This window comes from Mobula hypostoma, chromosome 9 (assembly GCF_963921235.1).
Source record: "Mobula hypostoma chromosome 9, sMobHyp1.1, whole genome shotgun sequence".
Lineage (NCBI taxonomy): Eukaryota > Metazoa > Chordata > Chondrichthyes > Myliobatiformes > Myliobatidae > Mobula > Mobula hypostoma.
The window spans coordinates 116,084,122-116,103,253 of NC_086105.1; the positions used below are offsets into that span (position 1 = coordinate 116,084,122).

The 19,132-nt window shown below is 43.4% G+C and overlaps 1 protein-coding gene across 1 annotated transcript in view; it reads left to right on the forward strand.

Moving 5' to 3' along the window:
* Nucleotides 1–1,648: 1,648 nt before the first annotated feature.
* The window catches only part of LOC134351987 (uncharacterized protein C7orf50 homolog), a 440,201-nt gene continuing 422,717 nt past the window's right edge, over nt 1,649–19,132 (forward strand). The window contains exon 1 of the mRNA XM_063058984.1: nt 1,649–1,919. Coding sequence (XP_062915054.1) covers nt 1,803–1,919 — 117 coding nt within the window. The 5' untranslated portion in view covers nt 1,649–1,802. The remainder of the gene's footprint in view (nt 1,920–19,132) is intronic.

Genomic DNA, 19,132 nt, shown 5'->3' on the forward strand with positions numbered 1-19,132 from the left:
TGGACGTGGGAAGGATGTTTCCTGTACTGGTGGAGTCAAGGACAACAGGGCACAGCCTCAGACTTGAAGGATGTCCATTTAGAACGGAGATGGAGAGGAGTTTCTTTAGCTGGAGGGGTGGTGAATCTTTGAATTCTTTGCCACAGATGGCTGTGGAGGCCAAGTCATTTGGTGTATTTAACACAGAGGTTGATAGATTCTTGATTAGTAAGGGCATCAAAGATTATGGGGAGGAGGCAGGTAATGGGATTGAGTGGGATAATAGATTAGCCATCATCTAATGGTGAAGACTCTGGGCCGAATGGCCTAATCTGTTTGTATGAATGGACAAAGTTGGTCCTTGGGCTGGAGGCAAATAGTCTGGTGGCTGAAGCTGAGACAGCAAGGTGGATTGCATCAGTAGAAAGGGCATATTTGTGTCAGGGTCAAAAAACAAAATAGAGATAAAAAAATAACCATAACAACAGTTATCTCCACATTTCTGAATTCACAAAATTCATCAAAGCAAACATGTCCTCAGAGTCCACAGCACAGAAATAAGCCTTTTGGTCCACTGTGCCCACTCTGAACATGAAACATGTGACAACACTGCTCCAACCCCTTGAGTTTTCCACAAGGCATGTAAGAGCTAATCTGTAACTGAACTTCATTCACTGATAGTCTCTTGATGTATTTACTGATCTGAGTTTTGAATTGATTTAGCAGTTTAAAAAAAGATGAATTCACTCTTAAATGTTTTGATTTAATGCTTACTAATCATGATGGTCAAGGAGCTCCACCAGCCAGGCTATGCTCTCTTCTCACTGCAGCCATCAGGAAAGGGGTAGAGTAACTTTAGGACCCACACCACCGGATTTAGGAAAAGTTATGACCCCTCAACCATTAGGCTCTTGAGCCAGAGGGATAACCTCACTCTGCTTCCGTGACCGCATCATTGAACTGGTCCCACAACCAATGGACTCATTTTCAAGGACTCTTCATCTCGTGTTCTCAGTATTTATTGCTTATTTACTTATTTCTTTTTGTATTGGCAAGAGTTTGCTGTCTTTTGCACGTTAGTTGTCTGCACTCAACAGGCCGGGCAGCCTTTCATTGATTCTATTGCGTTTCCTTTATTTACCGTGAATGCCCACAAAAATGAATCTCAGGATTTTATATTATGACTTCGCTAATAAATTTACTTTAACCCTTGGTTTTAGATTCAAGACTGCAACCCCCTTTTTGATTACCTTGTGAATTTAGAGAAAACACACGTGGCAATGTTTCACGTACTAACCCAGCTTTTAGATACTTTGATTTGTAGGCTGAACTATTTTTTCACCAATGTGGGTAAACGCTGCTTAAATCACTGAACCAGTTAAACACACACACAAAATGTTGAAGGAACCCAGCAAGCCAGACAGCATCAATGAAGAGCAATAAACAAGTCCACATTTCGGGCCGAGATCCCCATCGGATTTCTCATGTGTCTCGGAGCCAGTCGCACCGACATTTCCCATTTCACTTTGCCACGCACGCGCAGTTCACCGTCGCATCCAGCGTGCTGCCGTAAAATGTAGCCAATGGCCTGGGAGATATAGGCATGATCCAATAACAGTGCGCATACCAGTGTAGGACCCAATCATATCGAAGAGCATAGGCGGAACGATTGATCTGAGACCCACGTGGGACAGGAGTTTGCCTCAGTGACAGTTTAGGACCATAATCTCAAGCATTTTAAATTATACGTACAGTAAATAATCCATCGGGATTGTTTATGTTAAGAGTTTTAAAAATATAGTTCTATCAATTTATTTCCCAAGATGACTAAAGTGAAGAAAAGTAAACTTGAAACCCGCAAGATGAAAATCTCCCTAAGCGAGCAAGAGCCAACTCTTTTGATGCCGGATGCGAAAAGAAAGAAAATGATAAAAACACAGGTGAGTGGCAAGAAGCAGAGAGAACAACTGCTGATCAAACTCCTCCTTGCTGCCCGTTACGCCGTTGGCGCTTAGGGCAGCAATGATCAAACTCACCGCTTCTCTTATTCCCATTGATCGATACATGTGTTTTCCATTTCATGAATCTTCTGGTCACTATCAAAACTATAGGGCAAGCACTTACATTGGGCTTTTGGTGGAGTCCTTATCTGTCATGCAACTCAGGGTCTTTGTAAACTTCCTGTAACTCTGCCATCTATCAATTCAGCTTTAATTTGTGTGTTCAGATTCATCTGAACTTAAAATTTATTTGATGGGGAACTGACCATTATAAACTGTATGTACTATATGCAGATATAAGAGATTCCATATGCCAGAATTTGAGCATCTGCATCATGCTGTCGGAACTCGGTGAGAGTGGTAGCATCAATGGTGTGTATGGTCTGTCAACTTCCTGGGTTCACCTGAATTGATAGTTTGAAAGGATAAAAGGCGGAAAGGGAGCAGAAGCGATGAGAAGGGCTGAGAGGAATTAGCAAAAGGAACTGGGAAGTGATTGTTGGAGGAGACAAAGAGATGGAATCAGACATGAGAGAAAGGTGGATCATGGAATCAGGAGAGGGAAGTCGGGGGGGGGGCGGAATGTGAAGCAGATGGGAACTGGGAGGAACAGTGTATGAGGACCTACCTACCACCCTTCCTCAACTGAATCCACTCATGGCCTTCAAGCTCTTGCTCGATCCATTCCCTTCCCTTTTGTAAACTGGCTCTCTCTCCACTGTCTCTCAATTCAAGTGAAGTGTGCCAATCCAAAATGCTAACTGTCTATTTCCCTTCATTCATGCTGCCTGACTTACTGTGTTCCTCCAGTGTTTTGCCTGTTGCTCTATATGCATTACATGAGTTTTTAATGAAGTCTGCTGCTGAATATACAATCTAGTATACGTGAGGCATGAGGAATTGGAGCAACATATGCATGTAGTTTGTTCTAGGGCTGTTCTCTAGAACCTTGCAACCTGACCCGAAACTAACAATATGTAATAAAACTGGAAACACTCATCAGGTAAGGAGTGCCTGTGGAAAGAGAAACAGATTTAACATTTCAGGACAAAGAATCTTCATTTGACCTATCATACTTTGATGCTATACAGGTTTCCCCCGCCATCCAAAGGTAGAGCGTTCCTATGAAACGATTCGTAAGCCGGAATGTCGTAAAGCGAAGAAGCAATTACCATTTACTTATATGGGAAAATTTTGTGAGCGTTCACAGACCCAAAAATAACCTACCAAATCATGCCAAATAACACACAAAACCTAAAATAACAGTAACATATAGTAAAAGCAGGAATGATATGATAAATACACAGCCTATATAAAATAGAAATAGTTCTCTACAACGATTGCCTGCACAGATCTCTGTAGTGAAAATCTCACGCAAGCGCTCTTGGCAGAAAATCTCATGCAAGCGCTGTTGGCATAAACACGCTCTCCAGTAACCTTTAAACTATAAAGCTGCCAAATCTACCAAATAACACATAAAAATACACAGCCTATATAAAGTAGAAATAATATATGTACAGTGTAGTATCACTTACCGGAACTGGGACAGCGCAGAGCACACTGATGATGGTGTGTTAGACAGAGTCATCGCAAGCTGGGGTGGTGCAGTGGCCCCCACCCTCTGGGCCGCCGACCCGATACATTGCTGCGAAGAATGCAGCGGTAGCTGGAAGGCACCCAGCACATCTTTAAGAAAAAAGCCGAAATAAACATGCTAATTAATTAGGTGCTACCCAGCCCGTAATTGTCGGCCCAGATCAGTGCCGATTGCGTCGCCTCTGATCTGGGCCAACAATTACGTGCTAGGCAGCACCTAATTAATTAGCATCACACATCAAAGTTGCTGGTGAACGCAGCAGGCCAGGCAGCATCTCTAGGAAAAGGTACAGTCGACGTTTCAGGCCGAGAATTAGCATGTTTATTTCGGGTTTTTTCTTTTTTTTTAATTTTATTTTTATTTGGATAAGGAATTCACAATTATCATGTACTTTTTTCACACATATAACCTTTTCCATTTTTTTATATGTATAAAACTACAATTATTTATACATTCTTAAGTACACATTGAGATGATGTAAAAGGAAAATAAACATTTAAATAGATAATTATGTACTGTGGTAAATCTAACCTATTAGGCTAAGTAATGAAATTAGTTGTTAAGAAAAATGGTAATAATAGTTTCCATACAACCCTTCTGGACCATTTCCACTGGTCCAAAATGTTGCATACAAGCCTATATACCAACCATTGTAGGTGTTTATATCCCAATTTGTTCGTGCTTGTTCCTGCCCGCAGACATAATTATCCAATCCCTATGTACTTATTTACTTAATTTTTTTATTTTTTTAAATCCCTTTCCCAAATCTTTCCCTTTACTTGTGTTAATTCTCTATTTTCCAAAAAAAAACAAACATTTAGACTAGGGGTGCTTACGTTAGCAATATTACTGTGTTGATGAGAAGAGCAATATAAATCATTAGGAGAGTCACCTAAAGTCTGCTCGCATTGGGGTTATATATTCAATCCATTTATTCCAGATTTGATAAAATGTTTCTTTTTGAGTTCTCAGGGAGTAAGTCAACTTTTCCATTTTAAATATTTCCAGGATAATTTCGTACCAATCTTCTAATGTAGGTGGTATTAGATTTAGCCATTTTCTAGTGATTGATTTCTTACTTGCCGCTAAGAGGGCCTGCAGCAACTTTATATCTTCCTTCTGTTCAAGGAACAATACATGCCCCAAATAGAGCGTCTCAAAGTTCAGAGGTATCTGGGACCTAAGTACCTTAACTAATGTTCTATGAATACCTTCCCAAAATAGACTTAATTTAGGGCAATCCCAGAAAATATGAAAATGATTTGCCTCCTTGGACCGGGTTTTTTCTTCTTAAAGATGTGCTGTGTGCCTCCTGGCTACCGCTGCATTCTCCGCGAATCGGTACAATATCTGTCCGGGGCCGGGGGGGTTGGGGTGGTGGGACACGGGGGTGTCATCTCATGGTCGATCAGGGCAGGCAGCTCATCTTCTTCTATGACTGCCTGCCTCGATGTCGAAGGTCGAGGTTCGTCGTCTGCTGTGGCTGATGTGGAAGGCTTGCTTGACTGCTGAGCCTCGCGCATTTTTCTATCACACAGTTCTTTGTAAGCACTCAAACCATCCTGCAGATATCCCCTAAACCTACGTATCCTTTCAAAATTAAAGTCAGACTTTATCATTGCAGCGAAAATCTCACGCAGTTGCTTCACATTCATTTTGCTACTGCATTCGGTTTCGATTGTTATCCTTTTCTCTTCCAATTGCATCAGCACTTCGTCTGTCAGTTCTTGGTCATGGGATGCCAAAATCTCTTCAACATCTTCTTCGTCAGCTTCCACAAGCCAAACTCACTTTGTCCTTGCTTCGTTCACCACAATCGAAACGCTTAATTATGTCCAGTTTTATGCTGTGTAACACCCTTACGAGCTCTTCCAGGCTTTTCTGACACCTTAGAACTCATCTTGCTAACAGTTGCTCAATGCAACGTGTTAAAGCAATGCCGTTCCGAATCTGGGGGAGAGCGGCTGCTTGGGGCGCGCGCTGCGATTTATCGCACGCTGATTTTTTATCGCGTGCTGCCTTTCTTCATAACAGTGAAAACACCTTCTGAAAGCGAAAACAGGGTCTTTCGTAACAGTGAGATTTCGTAAAGTGAACGTTCAAAAAGCGGGGGACACCTGTACATCAGTTGGGTTTACATCAGAGAAGGATTTGAAGAAAATTTAAGGCCTTGGGCTGAGATTAACACTTTAGAAAATAAATGTACTGAATCTCAGGATCTGCAGAACTTTTTTCACTAACTTGAAAAGATAGTGAAAAGATTCCTATTTCCATACTGAAAATGTAATCATAATAATGTTAACAGTATTTGCTTCATTTAAAGTAGAAACAAAGCTGTGAGTTCCCTGTGAGGTGTTGCATGCTATTGCCTGGATTCTTGATTCTGAGTTGACAGAACCAACACTTTGTGTCAGCTTCACACTTGCTTTGACTACAAAGAAATTCTGGGTTTTATCTTTAAACGTGAGCAAATTTCAAGTTTCTGCGCAACAACATCTCAGATGATCCGTTTTGGACACAACACATTTTTGCAAACATGAAAAAGTACACCAGTGGCTCTACTTTGTTATGTGTTTGAAGAGATACGGTATGTCACCATAGACTCTTATAAATCTCTATGGATGTATAGTGGAGATAATTCTGATTGATTGCTTCACAGTTTGATAATGGAGGTTCCAATACACAGGATTTCAAGAGGCTGCAGAGGATCGAAGCCCTCAACCAGTTGTACGACTTTTCACCTCATCAAAGAGGTCCTCAAGAGGCGATGTCTCAAGAAGGTGGCATTCATCATGACCCTCACCATTAGGAAATGCTCTCTTCTTGCTACTTGTTAATTGCAGACGAGATACAGGAGCCTGAAGACACATACTCAATGATTCAGAAACAGCAATTTCAGAAAACAGGAATTTGTCTCTAATTTCATCAAGATAATTCCCATAATTAATATTACCATGATTTCTCCATTTTCCTTCTTTTGCCTTACCTACTGGAGGTCTCAACACACAAACTCTAATGCAAACTGTATGTCCTAAATCTTTTCTCCTTGTAAATATTTTGATGATTTTCCTGTTTTACTTGTCTTTCATCCTATTTTCCTTCAAAATTATGTTGGTCAATTTGCAATTATTTAACACGTCAGCAGAAGAAAATTCTATTATGGAGTGTGGTATTGGCCATTCACTCAGAAATCTCGCAGTTGACGTTTGGCCAAGTTTCCATGGACCGTGCTTGCAGCAGGGTTTGAACCTGACATTGGGAGTTGTTTGTGTGAAGTTCACACATTCTTGCTGCAGCAGCATGAATTTTTGTCAGGTGCTGTGATTTTTTTTCTCTGCCTCCCAAAGATGTGTTGCTATGTTAATCAGTAATTGTAAATTGCCTGTTTGTGAACATCAGTGGCAAAAGGAATGAAAACAGAGCTGATGGGTAGCTGGGAGAAAATGAGATCCAGGGTTGGAGGAAAGTAAGGAGAGGAGGTCTAGAATATTCTGCTAGGAGCCACATGGACAAGATGGATGAAAAATTGCCTTGCATGTAAAATTGTTTCTTCAATGCCTTTCTCACAGGCAAACTGACTTTTCCACTTCCTCTTTTGAAGTTAGGTGGAAAGCAAAACCATATAACTATATAATTACAGCACAGAGACAGGCCATCTCGGCCCTTCTAGTCCGTGCCGAACTCTCACTCTCACCTAGTCCCACCGACCTGCACTCAGCCCATAACCCTCCATTCCTTTACTGTCCATATATCTATCCAATTTAACTTTAAATGACAACATTGAACCTGCCTCAACCACTTCTGCTGGAAGCTCGTTCCACACAGCTACCAGTCTCAGGGTAAAGAAGTTCCCCCTCATGTTATCCCTAAACTTTTGCCCTTTAACTCTCAACTCATGTCCTCTTGTTTGAATCTCCCCCACTCCCAATTGAAAAAGCCTATCCACATGAACTCTCTCTATCCCCCTCATAATTTTAAATACCTCTATCAAGTCCCCCCTCAACCTTCTACACTCCAAAGAATAAAGACCCAACTTGTTCAGCCTTTCTCTGTAAGTTAGGAGATGAAACCCAGGTAACATTCTAGTAACTCTCCTCTGTACCCTCTCAATTTTATTGACATCTTTCCTATAATTCGGTGACCAGAACTGTACACAATACTCCAAATTTGGCCTTACCAATGCCTTATACAATTTCAACATTACATCCCAAATCCTATACTCAATGCTCTGATTTATAAAGGCCAGCATACCAAAAGCTTTCTTCACCACCCTATCCACATGAGATTCCGCCTTCAGGGAACTATGCACCATTATTCCTAGATCCCTCTGTTCTACTGCATTCTTCAATGCCCTACCATTTACCATGCATGTCTTATTTTGATTAGTCCTACCAAAATGTAGCACCTCACATTTATCAATATTAAACTCCATCTGCCTTCTTTCAGCCCACTCTTCTAAGTGGTCTAAATCTCTCTGCAAGGTTTGAAAGCCTACTTCATTATCCACAACTCCACTTATCTTAGCAAACAACAGGAATTCTGCAGATGCTGGAAATTCAAGCAACACACATCAAAGTTGCTGGTGAACGCAGCAGGCCAGGCAGCATCTTTAGGAAGAGGTGCAGTCGACGTTTCAGGCCGAGACCCTTCGTCAGGACTCCACTTATCTTAGTATCGTCTGCATACTTACTAATCCAATTTACCACCCCATCATCCAGATCATTAATATATAAGACAAACAACATTGGACCCAGTACAGATCCCTGAGGCACACCACCAGACACCGTCCTCCAATCTGACGCATAGTTATCCACCACTACTCTCTGGCATCTCCCATCCAGCCATTGCTGAATCCATTTTACTACTTCGATATTAATACCTAACAATTGAACCTTAATAACGTGTGGAACCTTGTCAAAGGCCTTATTGAAGTCCATATAGACAACATCCACTGCTTTACCTTCATCAACTTTCCTAGTAACCTCATCAAAAAATTCAATAAGATTTGTCAAACATGACCTTCCACGCACAAATCCATGTTGACTGCTCCTAATCAGACCCTGTCTATCCAGGTAATTATATATACAATCTCTAAGAATACCTTCCATCAACTTACCCACCACTGACGTCAAACTCACAGGCCGATAATTGCTAAGTTTACTCTTAGAACCCTTTTTAAACAATGGAACAACATGAGCAATACGCCAATCCTCCGGCACCATCCCCATTTCTAATGACATTTGAGATAAGTAAGATATTTCATTTCATTGCTTTTCATGAATCATTAAAACTGAAATATTCCAAATTGTGGGACTTGTATCTGAACCAACATCTTAATAGAAATAGATTAGGTTTAACTTTTTTTTTGTACACTCTGTAGCAATGCATGGCAGTATCTTCTTTATTTTAAACCACTCTTTCAATAAGCTGTCCACTCCTTTCTCAAAATGATAAATATGGAACTGTAATTATATTTTGTAGACTACTTGTGGTAAACCATGTATATATGTTGTAACTCGGTTACCTGTCTGGACACGCCCCTCTGCTGACTGCCCCTGTGGCTCCTCCCACAGAGTCCTGTATAAAGGTGTTCGCCTTGCCCCTCCCCCTCAGTCCGGGGGCAGACACTCACTGTGGAGGTCATATTGTACAGCGAATAAAAGCCTTTCAGTATTTTACCAAACCTCAGTCTTTTGGAGTAATTGAAGGTGCTTCAATTTTATTCGCTGTACGTTTTAAAACATGGAACAGTCCCTGAGACCAGAAAAATTAGACCTCAATCCGCAAACACCTGAAGCTGGAAACGCTTTCGAACTCTGGCTGGCCTGCTTCAAAGCGTATCTAGAGGAGATTAAAGCGACCGACCCCGTAGCGAAGCGCAGAGTTCTACTCTAGGGTCAGTCCACGGGTTTATTCGCTGATCAGAGACCAGCCGAACTACGACGGCGCAATGAACGCACTCAAAAGACAATACCTGCGGCCGATAAACAGCGTCTATGCTCGGCATCGCTTAGCGACACGGCAACAACGCCCCAAGACAGTGACCCCACCCTGGCTTCCGTGACCCTCGACCAAAGCGCTCCCCACTAGCTCGCAAGGTCAATGATGGACATCCTGGTGGAGGGTCACAGGACAAGCTGCCTGTTTGACACAGGCAGCACGGAGAGTTTTATCCACCCGGCCACAGTGCAGCATTGTGGACTCATGATACGGTCGGTAAGTCAGAGGGTCAGCATGGCCTCCGGGTCGCATACAACAGACATCCGGGGGGGTTGTGTAGCGACACTAGTGGTGCAGGCCACAGAATATTGGGACTTTACGTTACTGGTCTTGCCTCAACTGTGTGCCCCTGTGCTGCTGGGGTTGGACTTCCAAGGCCACCTGAAAAGCGTGACAATGAAGTATGATGGGCCCCTCCCGCCAATTACTCTCGTAAATCCCCAGTTTTGTAGAGATATGTCACGTACCCCGCTACTGACCACACACACACACCGACCCGCGCATCCCACCCAACATCATGCCAACTGCCACACTATTGACACCACTTGCAGCCTCTCCACCCTCAGGATCCCTCCCCCACCGCTGTTCGCCAACCTGACCCCCGACTGTAAACCTGTGGCAACTAAAAGCAGGAGGTACAGCGCAGGGGACAGAGCTTTCATTAAGTCGGAGGTGCAGCGGCTGCTCAGGGAGGGGGTCATTGAGGCAAGCACAAGTCCTTGGAGGGCGCAGGTGGTGGTTGTTTGGAACGGGGAGAAGAATAGGATGGTTGTGGTCTATAGCCAGACCACCAATAGGTTCACACAGCTCGACGCGTACCCTCTACCCGGCATCGCGGATATGGTCAATCAGATAGCACAGTACAAGGTGTACTCGACCATAGACCTAAAATCCGCTTACCATCAGCTCCCCATCCGCCAGGAGGACCGCCCTTACACTGCCTTCGAGGTGGACGGCAGGCTTTATCAATTTCTGCGTGTCCCCTTCGGTGTTACGAATGGTGTATCTGTCTTCCAGAGGGCAATGGACCGGATGGTGGACCAGTGCCAACCGAAGGCCACGTTCCCATATCTGGATAACATCACCATCTGCGGTCACGACCGGCAGGATCACGACAACAACCTCCAAAAATTTCTCCAAGTGGCCAAATCTTTCAACCTCACCTATAACAAGGACAAGTGTGTATTTGGGACCACCGGACTTGCTATCCTTGAGTGTGTCGTGGAGAATGGAGTCATTGGCCCTGACCCCGACCGTATGCGCCCCTTGTTGGAACTCCCTCTTCCCAATACCCTCAGAGCCCTCAAAAGGTGCCTGGGCTTCTTTTCATATTACGCCCAATGGGTCTGTAACTATGCAGACAAGGCCCGCCCCCTGGTCAAGTCCACCACATTCCCCCTCTCTGCCGAGGCCCACGTGGCCTTCAACCGCATAAAAGGGGACATTGCCAAAGCAGCAATGCATGCGATGGATGAGGCCATTCCCTTCCAAGTAGAGAGTGACGCCTCCGACTTTGCGCTGGCTGCTACCCTCAACCAGGCAGGAAGACCAGTGGCGTTCTTCTCCCGTACCCTTCAAGGCCCTGAAATTTGGCACTCTGCGGTAGAGAAAGAGGCCCAGGCCATAGTGGAAGCTATAAGGCACTGGAGGCACTATCTTGCCGGCAAAAGGTTCACCCTGCTATCTGACCAGCGCTCAGTCGCGTTCATGTTTAATAATCAGCAGCGGAGCAAAATCAAAAATGATAAAATTCTGAGGTGGAGAATCGAACTCTCCACTTACAACTATGACATCATGTACAGGCCTGGGAAGCTCAACGAGCCCTCCGATGCCCTATCCCGGGGAACATGTGCCAGCGCGCAGATTGACCGGCTATACGCCCTACATGTAGACCTTTGCCACCCGGGAGTCACCCGGCTTTTCCACTTCGTGAAAGCCCGGAACCTGCCTTACTCCCTTGAGGAGATCAGGATGATGACCAGGGACTGACAAGTCTGCGCAGAGTGCAAACCGCACTTCTACCGACCCGAAAGGGCACCACTCATCAAGGCCACCCGCCCCTTTGAGCGACTGAGTGTTGACTTTAAGGGCCCCCTTCCCTCCATCGACCGCAATGTGTACTTTCTTAACGTAATTGACGAGTACTCGTGGTTCCCCTTCGCCATCCCCTGCCCCGACACCACTACCACGTCAGTTATAAAAGCCCTGAGCAAGCTCTTCACTCTGTTCGGATACCCATGCTATATCCACAGTGACAGAGGGTCCTCGTTTACGAGTGACGAGCTGCGCCAATATCTACTGTCTAGGGGAATTGCAACCAGTAGAACCACGAGCTATAATCCCCGGGGGAGTGGACAGGTGGGGAAGGAGAATGGCACGGTGTGGAAAGCCACAGTCTTAGCCCTCAGGTCAAAGGGACTACCAGTCTCTCGCTGGCAGGAGGTTCTTCCTGAGGCACTCCACTCCATCCGCTCCCTGTTATGCACGGCCACCAATGCCACCCCTCATGAGCGGCTCTTTTCTTTTCCCAGAAAGTCGACCACTGGGACCACCCTACCATCTTGGCTGACGTCCCCGGGGCCAGTGCTGCTTCGAAAACATGCGAGGAGCAATAAATACTCCCCGATAGTCAAGAGGGTTCACTTACTTCATGCGAACCCCCAGTATGCCTACGTGGTTTTACCTGATGGGCGGGAGGACACGGTCTCCATCCGCGACCTGGCGCCCGCAGGAGCTCCGGGCCCCTACCCTGAACACTCCGTGGTGACTATTGACCCCATACCCACCGATGTATGTACCTACGAGTCACCGTGCACCCCAAACCCTAGACAGACACCACACGACACTCTCATACCGGGCGCGATGCACACGCACGAGGGATTACCGATGCCTAACGTGCTGGCACCTGAAGTCAGGCCGGAGCCAGCACAACCGCCATCGCCGGTGCAATCACCGCCGGTGCTACGTAGATCACAGCGACGGACTCGACCGCCTGATAGACTTGACCTGTAAATATACTTCTTGTAAATATTGTCAGTCACTTCACCCTGCGGGACTCTTTTTAAAAAAAAAAGGAGGGGTGAATGTGGTAATCCATGTATATATGTTGTAACTCGGTTACCTGTCTGGACACACCCCTCTGCTGACTGCCCCTGTGGCTCCTCCCACAGAGTCCTGTATAAAGGTGTTCGCCTTGCCCCTCTCCCTCAGTCCAGGGGCAGACACTCACTGTGGAGGTCGTATTGTACAGCGAATAAAAGCCTTTCAGTATTTTACCAAACCTCAGTCTTTTGGAGTAATTGAAGGTGCTTCACTACTCCATGTCTGAAGATGGACTTTAGGAGTTAGTGTTCGTCAATCCTTGTAAACAATACATATACTGACTAGATGTTCGAAACATAGAAAACCTCCAGCACAATACAGGCTCTCGGCCCACAAAGCTGTGCCGAACATGTCCTTACCGTAGAAATTACTTAGGCTTACCCATAGCCCTCTATTTTTCTAAGCTCCAAAATATAATCAATGAAAAACTGCACACAACAAAGACAAACAAACAATGTGTAAAAGACAAATTGTGCAAATACAAAATAGTTCAGGTTTAATTGTCATTCGACCACACATGAATACCCATGACTACAGACAAATGAAACAATGTTCCCCTGGGGCCTAGGTACAAAACACCAACAATCATACACAACACAGGGCACACATAGCACTTATAAGATAGCAACAAAATACAGTCACACAAAAAAAAATCTATAGTCCAAATCCCTGAGTCTATAAATGTTGCAGCAGTTGGCATTTGAATACAATACAGCTTGTCTTCCACCAAAACATAACAATGGGAACTGAGTTAGTATTAGTTATTACGTTAGTGTCTAATACCTTGGCTGGAGTTAGTAACTGAGGCTTTTGGACTGCTTCAGCAATAAGCAGTCATCACTACCCAGCTTTATGTTCAGTGGGTGAAGGAGTTGAAGTAAGACCAGGTGGTGGAGTCCCGAAGTGGGTGTTTGGAAAAGCAGATTGGGGTAAGTTCCAGAAGTTGAGTGAAGAAGCATTGACAAAGATTGACATTTCTGGAAATATAGATGAATTAAACAGTCAGGTGACTTCAGCAATTATTATGGCAGCAGAAGGATCTATACCCAGGAGTAAAAATAGGATGAATAGGAAACTGGTACCATGGTGGACAGAGGAATGTTGTTAGGCTGTTTTAAAAAAAAATAGAAATAGAGCATTCAGGCTAGTTAAAAGAACCCATAATATGCAACATTTGATTCAATATAAGAAGGCACAGGCAGTAGTGAGAAGAACTATACGTCAAGCTAAAAGGGCAAGTTGGAGGAATTTTTGCAACAAAATGGGAAGAACAACACCTGTGGGAGAGCTATAGGGAATGATTAAGAGGATGGGAGGAGATAGAAGGGAATGGGAATATCCAGTAATGATATCTGAGGAGGAAACTGCAGTCTCCAGTGGGGATAAGGCTGAGATCAAGTCGTTTGTACAGATACACAGTTCAGAAAATTTGTCTGAAGAAGGGAGAAGGAGAAGGGAAAGAACAATGAGTCAACGCCCAGGTGTGTTTAACAGGAGGGAAGAAACAGATGATATAATTGATGATCCATTTATGTTGGCAGAAATGGTGAGAGCAATAAAGAGATCGAGACCAACCTCCCCAGGGAAAGATCTGATATGCTATGTTATGCTAAAAAATCTAGGAGTAGGAGCGCTCTTGCAGTTGCTGCATTTTTATAACAGAGTGTGGGAGGAGGGAAGGTTGCCAAGTACCTGGATAGAAGCAGTAGTAATTCCAGTAAGGAAACCTGGCAAGGATCTGTCAAAACCCACTAGCTACAGACCAATAGCATTAACATCAAATATATGTAAGATAATGGAAAGGATGATAACAGAAAGTTTATCATATGAGCCTGAGAAGAGGGGAATGCTGGCAAGTTATCAAAGTGGTTTTAGGAAGGGAAGGAATTCCATGGACTCAGTGATAAGGTTAGAGACTGAAATAAGAAAGGCCCAGGTAAATAAAGAGTCAGTAGTTGCAGTGTTTTTTGACATAGAAAAAGCCTATGATATGATGTGGAAGGAAGGATTGTTAATTAAACTGCACAAGATGGGGGTTGGTGGGAGAGTTTTTAATTGAATTGAAGATTTTTTGTTTGGTAGAAAAATTCAAGTTCGGATTGGATCAGAATTATCAAAACAGTACAGAGTGGGAAATGGCACACCTCAGGGTAGTGTGATTAGCCCGTTACTTTTCATCATTATGATCAATGATGTCTTCACAAAGGTACCAGTGGATATAGGTAGGTCATGGTTTGTGGATGATGGGGCCTTGTGGAAAAGAGGCAGGAACATGGAGCATATAATCAGGAAACTACAAGGAGCAATTAATGAAGTGGTGGGGTGGGGTTATGATTGGGGATGTAGATTTTCAGTAGAAAAAACTCAAGGGTAGGTAGTGGATACAGAAGAGAGGAAACTGTGTGGATTAGGTTAAGGCTGGGGCACTGTGCATTAAATAAAACATTGAAAATGGTAGGGACACACCAGATAGGATTGTGTGAGGAATGTCAGGAAGAGGAGTCAGTAGATCATGTAGTTCTGAGTTGCAGGAAGTATGGGATACAGAGAGAGATGATGAGAATTAATCTAAGGGAATTCACATGAAAAGGGTTGCTGGGCATGGGTGTGAGAGCACAGGTCAGGGTATTTTTAGCTTTAAGGGGTACAGGGTTTTTTTTATAAGATATGATGGATAAGTAGGAATAGGTACTAGGATGGCCAAAGGTGGGAGGATAAAGTGTAGGGTGTGTGTGTGTGTGTGTGTGTGTGTGTGTGTGTGTGTGTGTGTGTGTGTGTGTGTGTGATTGAGAGAGAGATTGAGATTGGGTGAAGGGATTTAGAATGTAAGTCTATTGCACACTCCGGAGCAGAAGGTGGCGGTAATGCACCATTAAGCTGGGTGCTAACCACCGTAGAAGAAGAAGAAGAAGACGATTTCCCCCAAGGGAACACTGGAGGACGGCACCATTGCCCTCCGACCACCTTGGCTACTCCTGTGGAGTACAGAGACTCTGACTCCTCTCTTTTGGAAGGCTGCAAACAGGTGACTCCACTGCTCGAGTCCTAGTCCCTGCCATAACCAAGGCCACACACCTCCCCCACCATTCCTCCCTGCTGTTTGCCAATAAACCAGTGAATCAGACTTGCAACACTCCACACTGTCAATGTCCGACAGGGTCTTGCGATCACAAGAAAAGTAACGAAGACTGCACACCGCATTCACACACCAATTCTAGTAGCATGGTCCAAACCAAGTCCAGCTCCTTCAGTTTCTTTCTTGGTCAGACCAGTAGACAAATAGTCCAGTTGTAGCCTTCAATGCACTTGGTTGGCGGTTTTCATTACAGATTTCCCCCGCCATCCGAAGGTAGAGCGTTCCTGTGAAACGGTTCGTAAGCCGGAATGTCGTAAAGCGAAGAAGCAATTACCATTTATTTATATGGGAAAATTTTGTGAGCGTTCGCAGACCCAAAAATAACCTACCAAATCATGCCAAATAACACATAAAACCTAAAATAACAGTAACATATAGTAAAAGCAGGAATGATATGATAAATACACAGCCTATATAAAGTAGAAATACTTTTCCACAATAATTACTGCACTGTTCTCTGTAGCAAAAATCTCACGCAAGCGTTGTTGGCAAAAACAAGGCGCAAGTGCTCTCCAGTAACCTTTAAGCTATGAAGCTGTACATGCTAATTAATTAGGTGCCGCCCCGGCATGTAATTGTTGGCCAGATCAGTGCCGATTTCCGATTGCGTTGTCTCTGATCTGGGCCGACAATTATGTGTCGGGCGGCACCTAATTAATTAGCATGTTTATTTTGGCTTTTTTCTTAAAGATGTGCTGTGTGCCTCCCGGCTACCGCTGCATTCTCCGCGAATCGGTATCTGTCTGCAGCCTGGGTGGTGGGACACTGGGGTGTCATCTCGTCGTCTGTTTCCATTAGAGCAGGCAGCTCATCTTCTCCTATGACTGCCCGCCTCGATGTGGAAGGTCGAGGTTCGTCGTCTGCTGTGGCTGATGTGGAAGGCTTGCTTGACTGATGAGCCGCGCGCATTTTTCTATCATACAGTTCTTTGTAAGCACTCAAACCATCCTGCAAATATCCCCTAAACCTACGTACCCTTTCAAAATTAAAGTCAGACTTTATCATTGCAGCGAAAATCTCACGCAGTTGCTTCACGTTTAGTTCGCTACTGCATTCGGTTTCGATTGTTATCCTTTCTTTTTCCAATTGCATCAGCTCTTCATCTATCAGTTCTTAGTCATGGGATGCCAAAACCTCTTCAACATGTTCGTCAGCTTCCACAAGCCAAACTCACTTTGTCCTTGCTTTGTTCACCACGATTGAAACGCTTAATTATGTCTAGTTTTACGCTAAGTGTAACACCCTTATGAGTTCTTTTAGGCTTTTCTGATACCATAGAACTCATCTTGCAAACGGCTGCTCACAGGCATGTGTTTAAACAATGCTGGCTAGAATGCGGTTCCCGGGGAGAGCAGCTGCTCGGGGCGCGCGCTGCCTTTTATCACGCACTGATTTTTTGGCGCGCTGCTTTTTTTTCGTAACAGTGAAAACACCTTCTGAAAGCGAAAACAGGGAACTAATGTAGGTCTTTCGTAACAGTGAGGTTTCATAAAGTGAACATTGGAAAAGCGGGGGACACCTGTATTACTGTGTCTCTGCTTTGATGTGCAATTGATAGTGCTGCACTGTAGAGTGCTCCAGTGGAAGTGTATTCTACAGGTACTATTGTTAATAATAATTCCTGAGTTAGGAGTTGAGACACTGCTTGGCTGCAACCATCTAAGCTTGCTGCATCTTTTTGTGTACAGGAACTAAGTGCTTTTAACAGCGGAAGTGGCTTGCTGCTCTGAACAGATAATGGTTTTTTTCATTTATTTGCCTTTATTAATTCATTATCAAATGTTCCTGAGGAAAGCTGCCAGTATATTGACACTTGCATCGTTTTGGAGCCGCTGGTGTTAAATTATAATATGCTATGGTTCCTAAACCTGCAGGCTCTTATTAAACCTGATTTTGCACAGTTTAATTTATTGGCCTGGCTTCACATTTTCCACCTACATAAAGGTTAGGAACGTATGATTTACAGTATACCAATTTTATTGTCTTTCTTGGTAGAACAGGGATTCAGAATTAATTTGGTGAAAAATAATTTTTGATCCAAAGGTCAAAAGGTGGTTCAGAGGAAGCGTAAGCTTCTTGTGGAAGGTAACTTTTACCTTGAGCTGAATTTGAGGAGCAAGATGCAAGAGCCGAAGAGGCAATATCAGCATTTGGGTGATAAATTTCTTGTGCTTTTAAAGGACAGTGACAGCTTGTTTGCATGTAATGTTACTGAAGACATTCAGAAATGATTTATTAGTGCCATGATTTTTTATCCACACAGCTGCTCCATCAGCATGGAATGTTTTAATATTTTATCTGAAAGGCAGCATATTTGATAATGCTGTAGTGCATTGTTATAAAATAATCAGTATACTTTATGTATTTAATTTTCTTTTAAATAAAGTAATTGAGGCTTGGCTTTGTTATATTCTGACTGAGATGGAATATTGGAATCAGTTTGATCTTCTGAAATTGATTCATTAATGGTGCATGATTATATTGTATTCCTACATGTTGATCATAATTAACTATCTTCACTGATATCTATTTGGATTAAGATAATTCCAATTTTCATGGGTGGTTCATTTTTATTTGACAGACAATGGCATCATAACTGTAAAATGGTAAATTAAGATCCAATAAACCTTTAGTTACATGGACACTTTAAAGCCCTAAGTTTTGACAACTGGTGAAGTACTCTGTTTCGTAAAATTAATAGTCTTATTGAAGGTGAATGTGTCTCCTTCACACTGTATAAATGGCAACTCAATTTGCATAACATTTATTTGCTTTTAAGATTCCTAAGTGATTGAATTTCCATCCATATTGTGGCCCCTGGTTGAATCTTAAACTGTATAGATTATATTTTAAATTAAGCTACTTTGCAATTTTCTTTCTTCACTATGAATGTCAATTTCTATAATCAAGCCAATATTTTCTATGAACTGGTGTTTCTCCAGTTCACAACCGGCTCACTTATCTTGCACACACACATTCTGCCATTATACAAACCGTAACTGTCCATGGGGCCACACATCTCAAGTGCACGTTCAAGTTCAAATTTATTGTCATTCAATTGTATACATGTGTATCGCCAAATGAAACAACGTTCCTCTGGACTAAGGTGCACTGAACAGTATGTATAACTCGTACACAACACATAAATATCACAAATAAATTAACTAAATAATACAACATATCCACATTTAGCATAAGGTGCATATATGACACAAGTCAAAGAGTAACCAGTATCATGCTATTGGCATTTCCTAAGTGATGAGATCAGGGTGGTGGCAGGGAGTTCTGTAGTTCCATGGCCTGAGAAGAAGCAGTTTC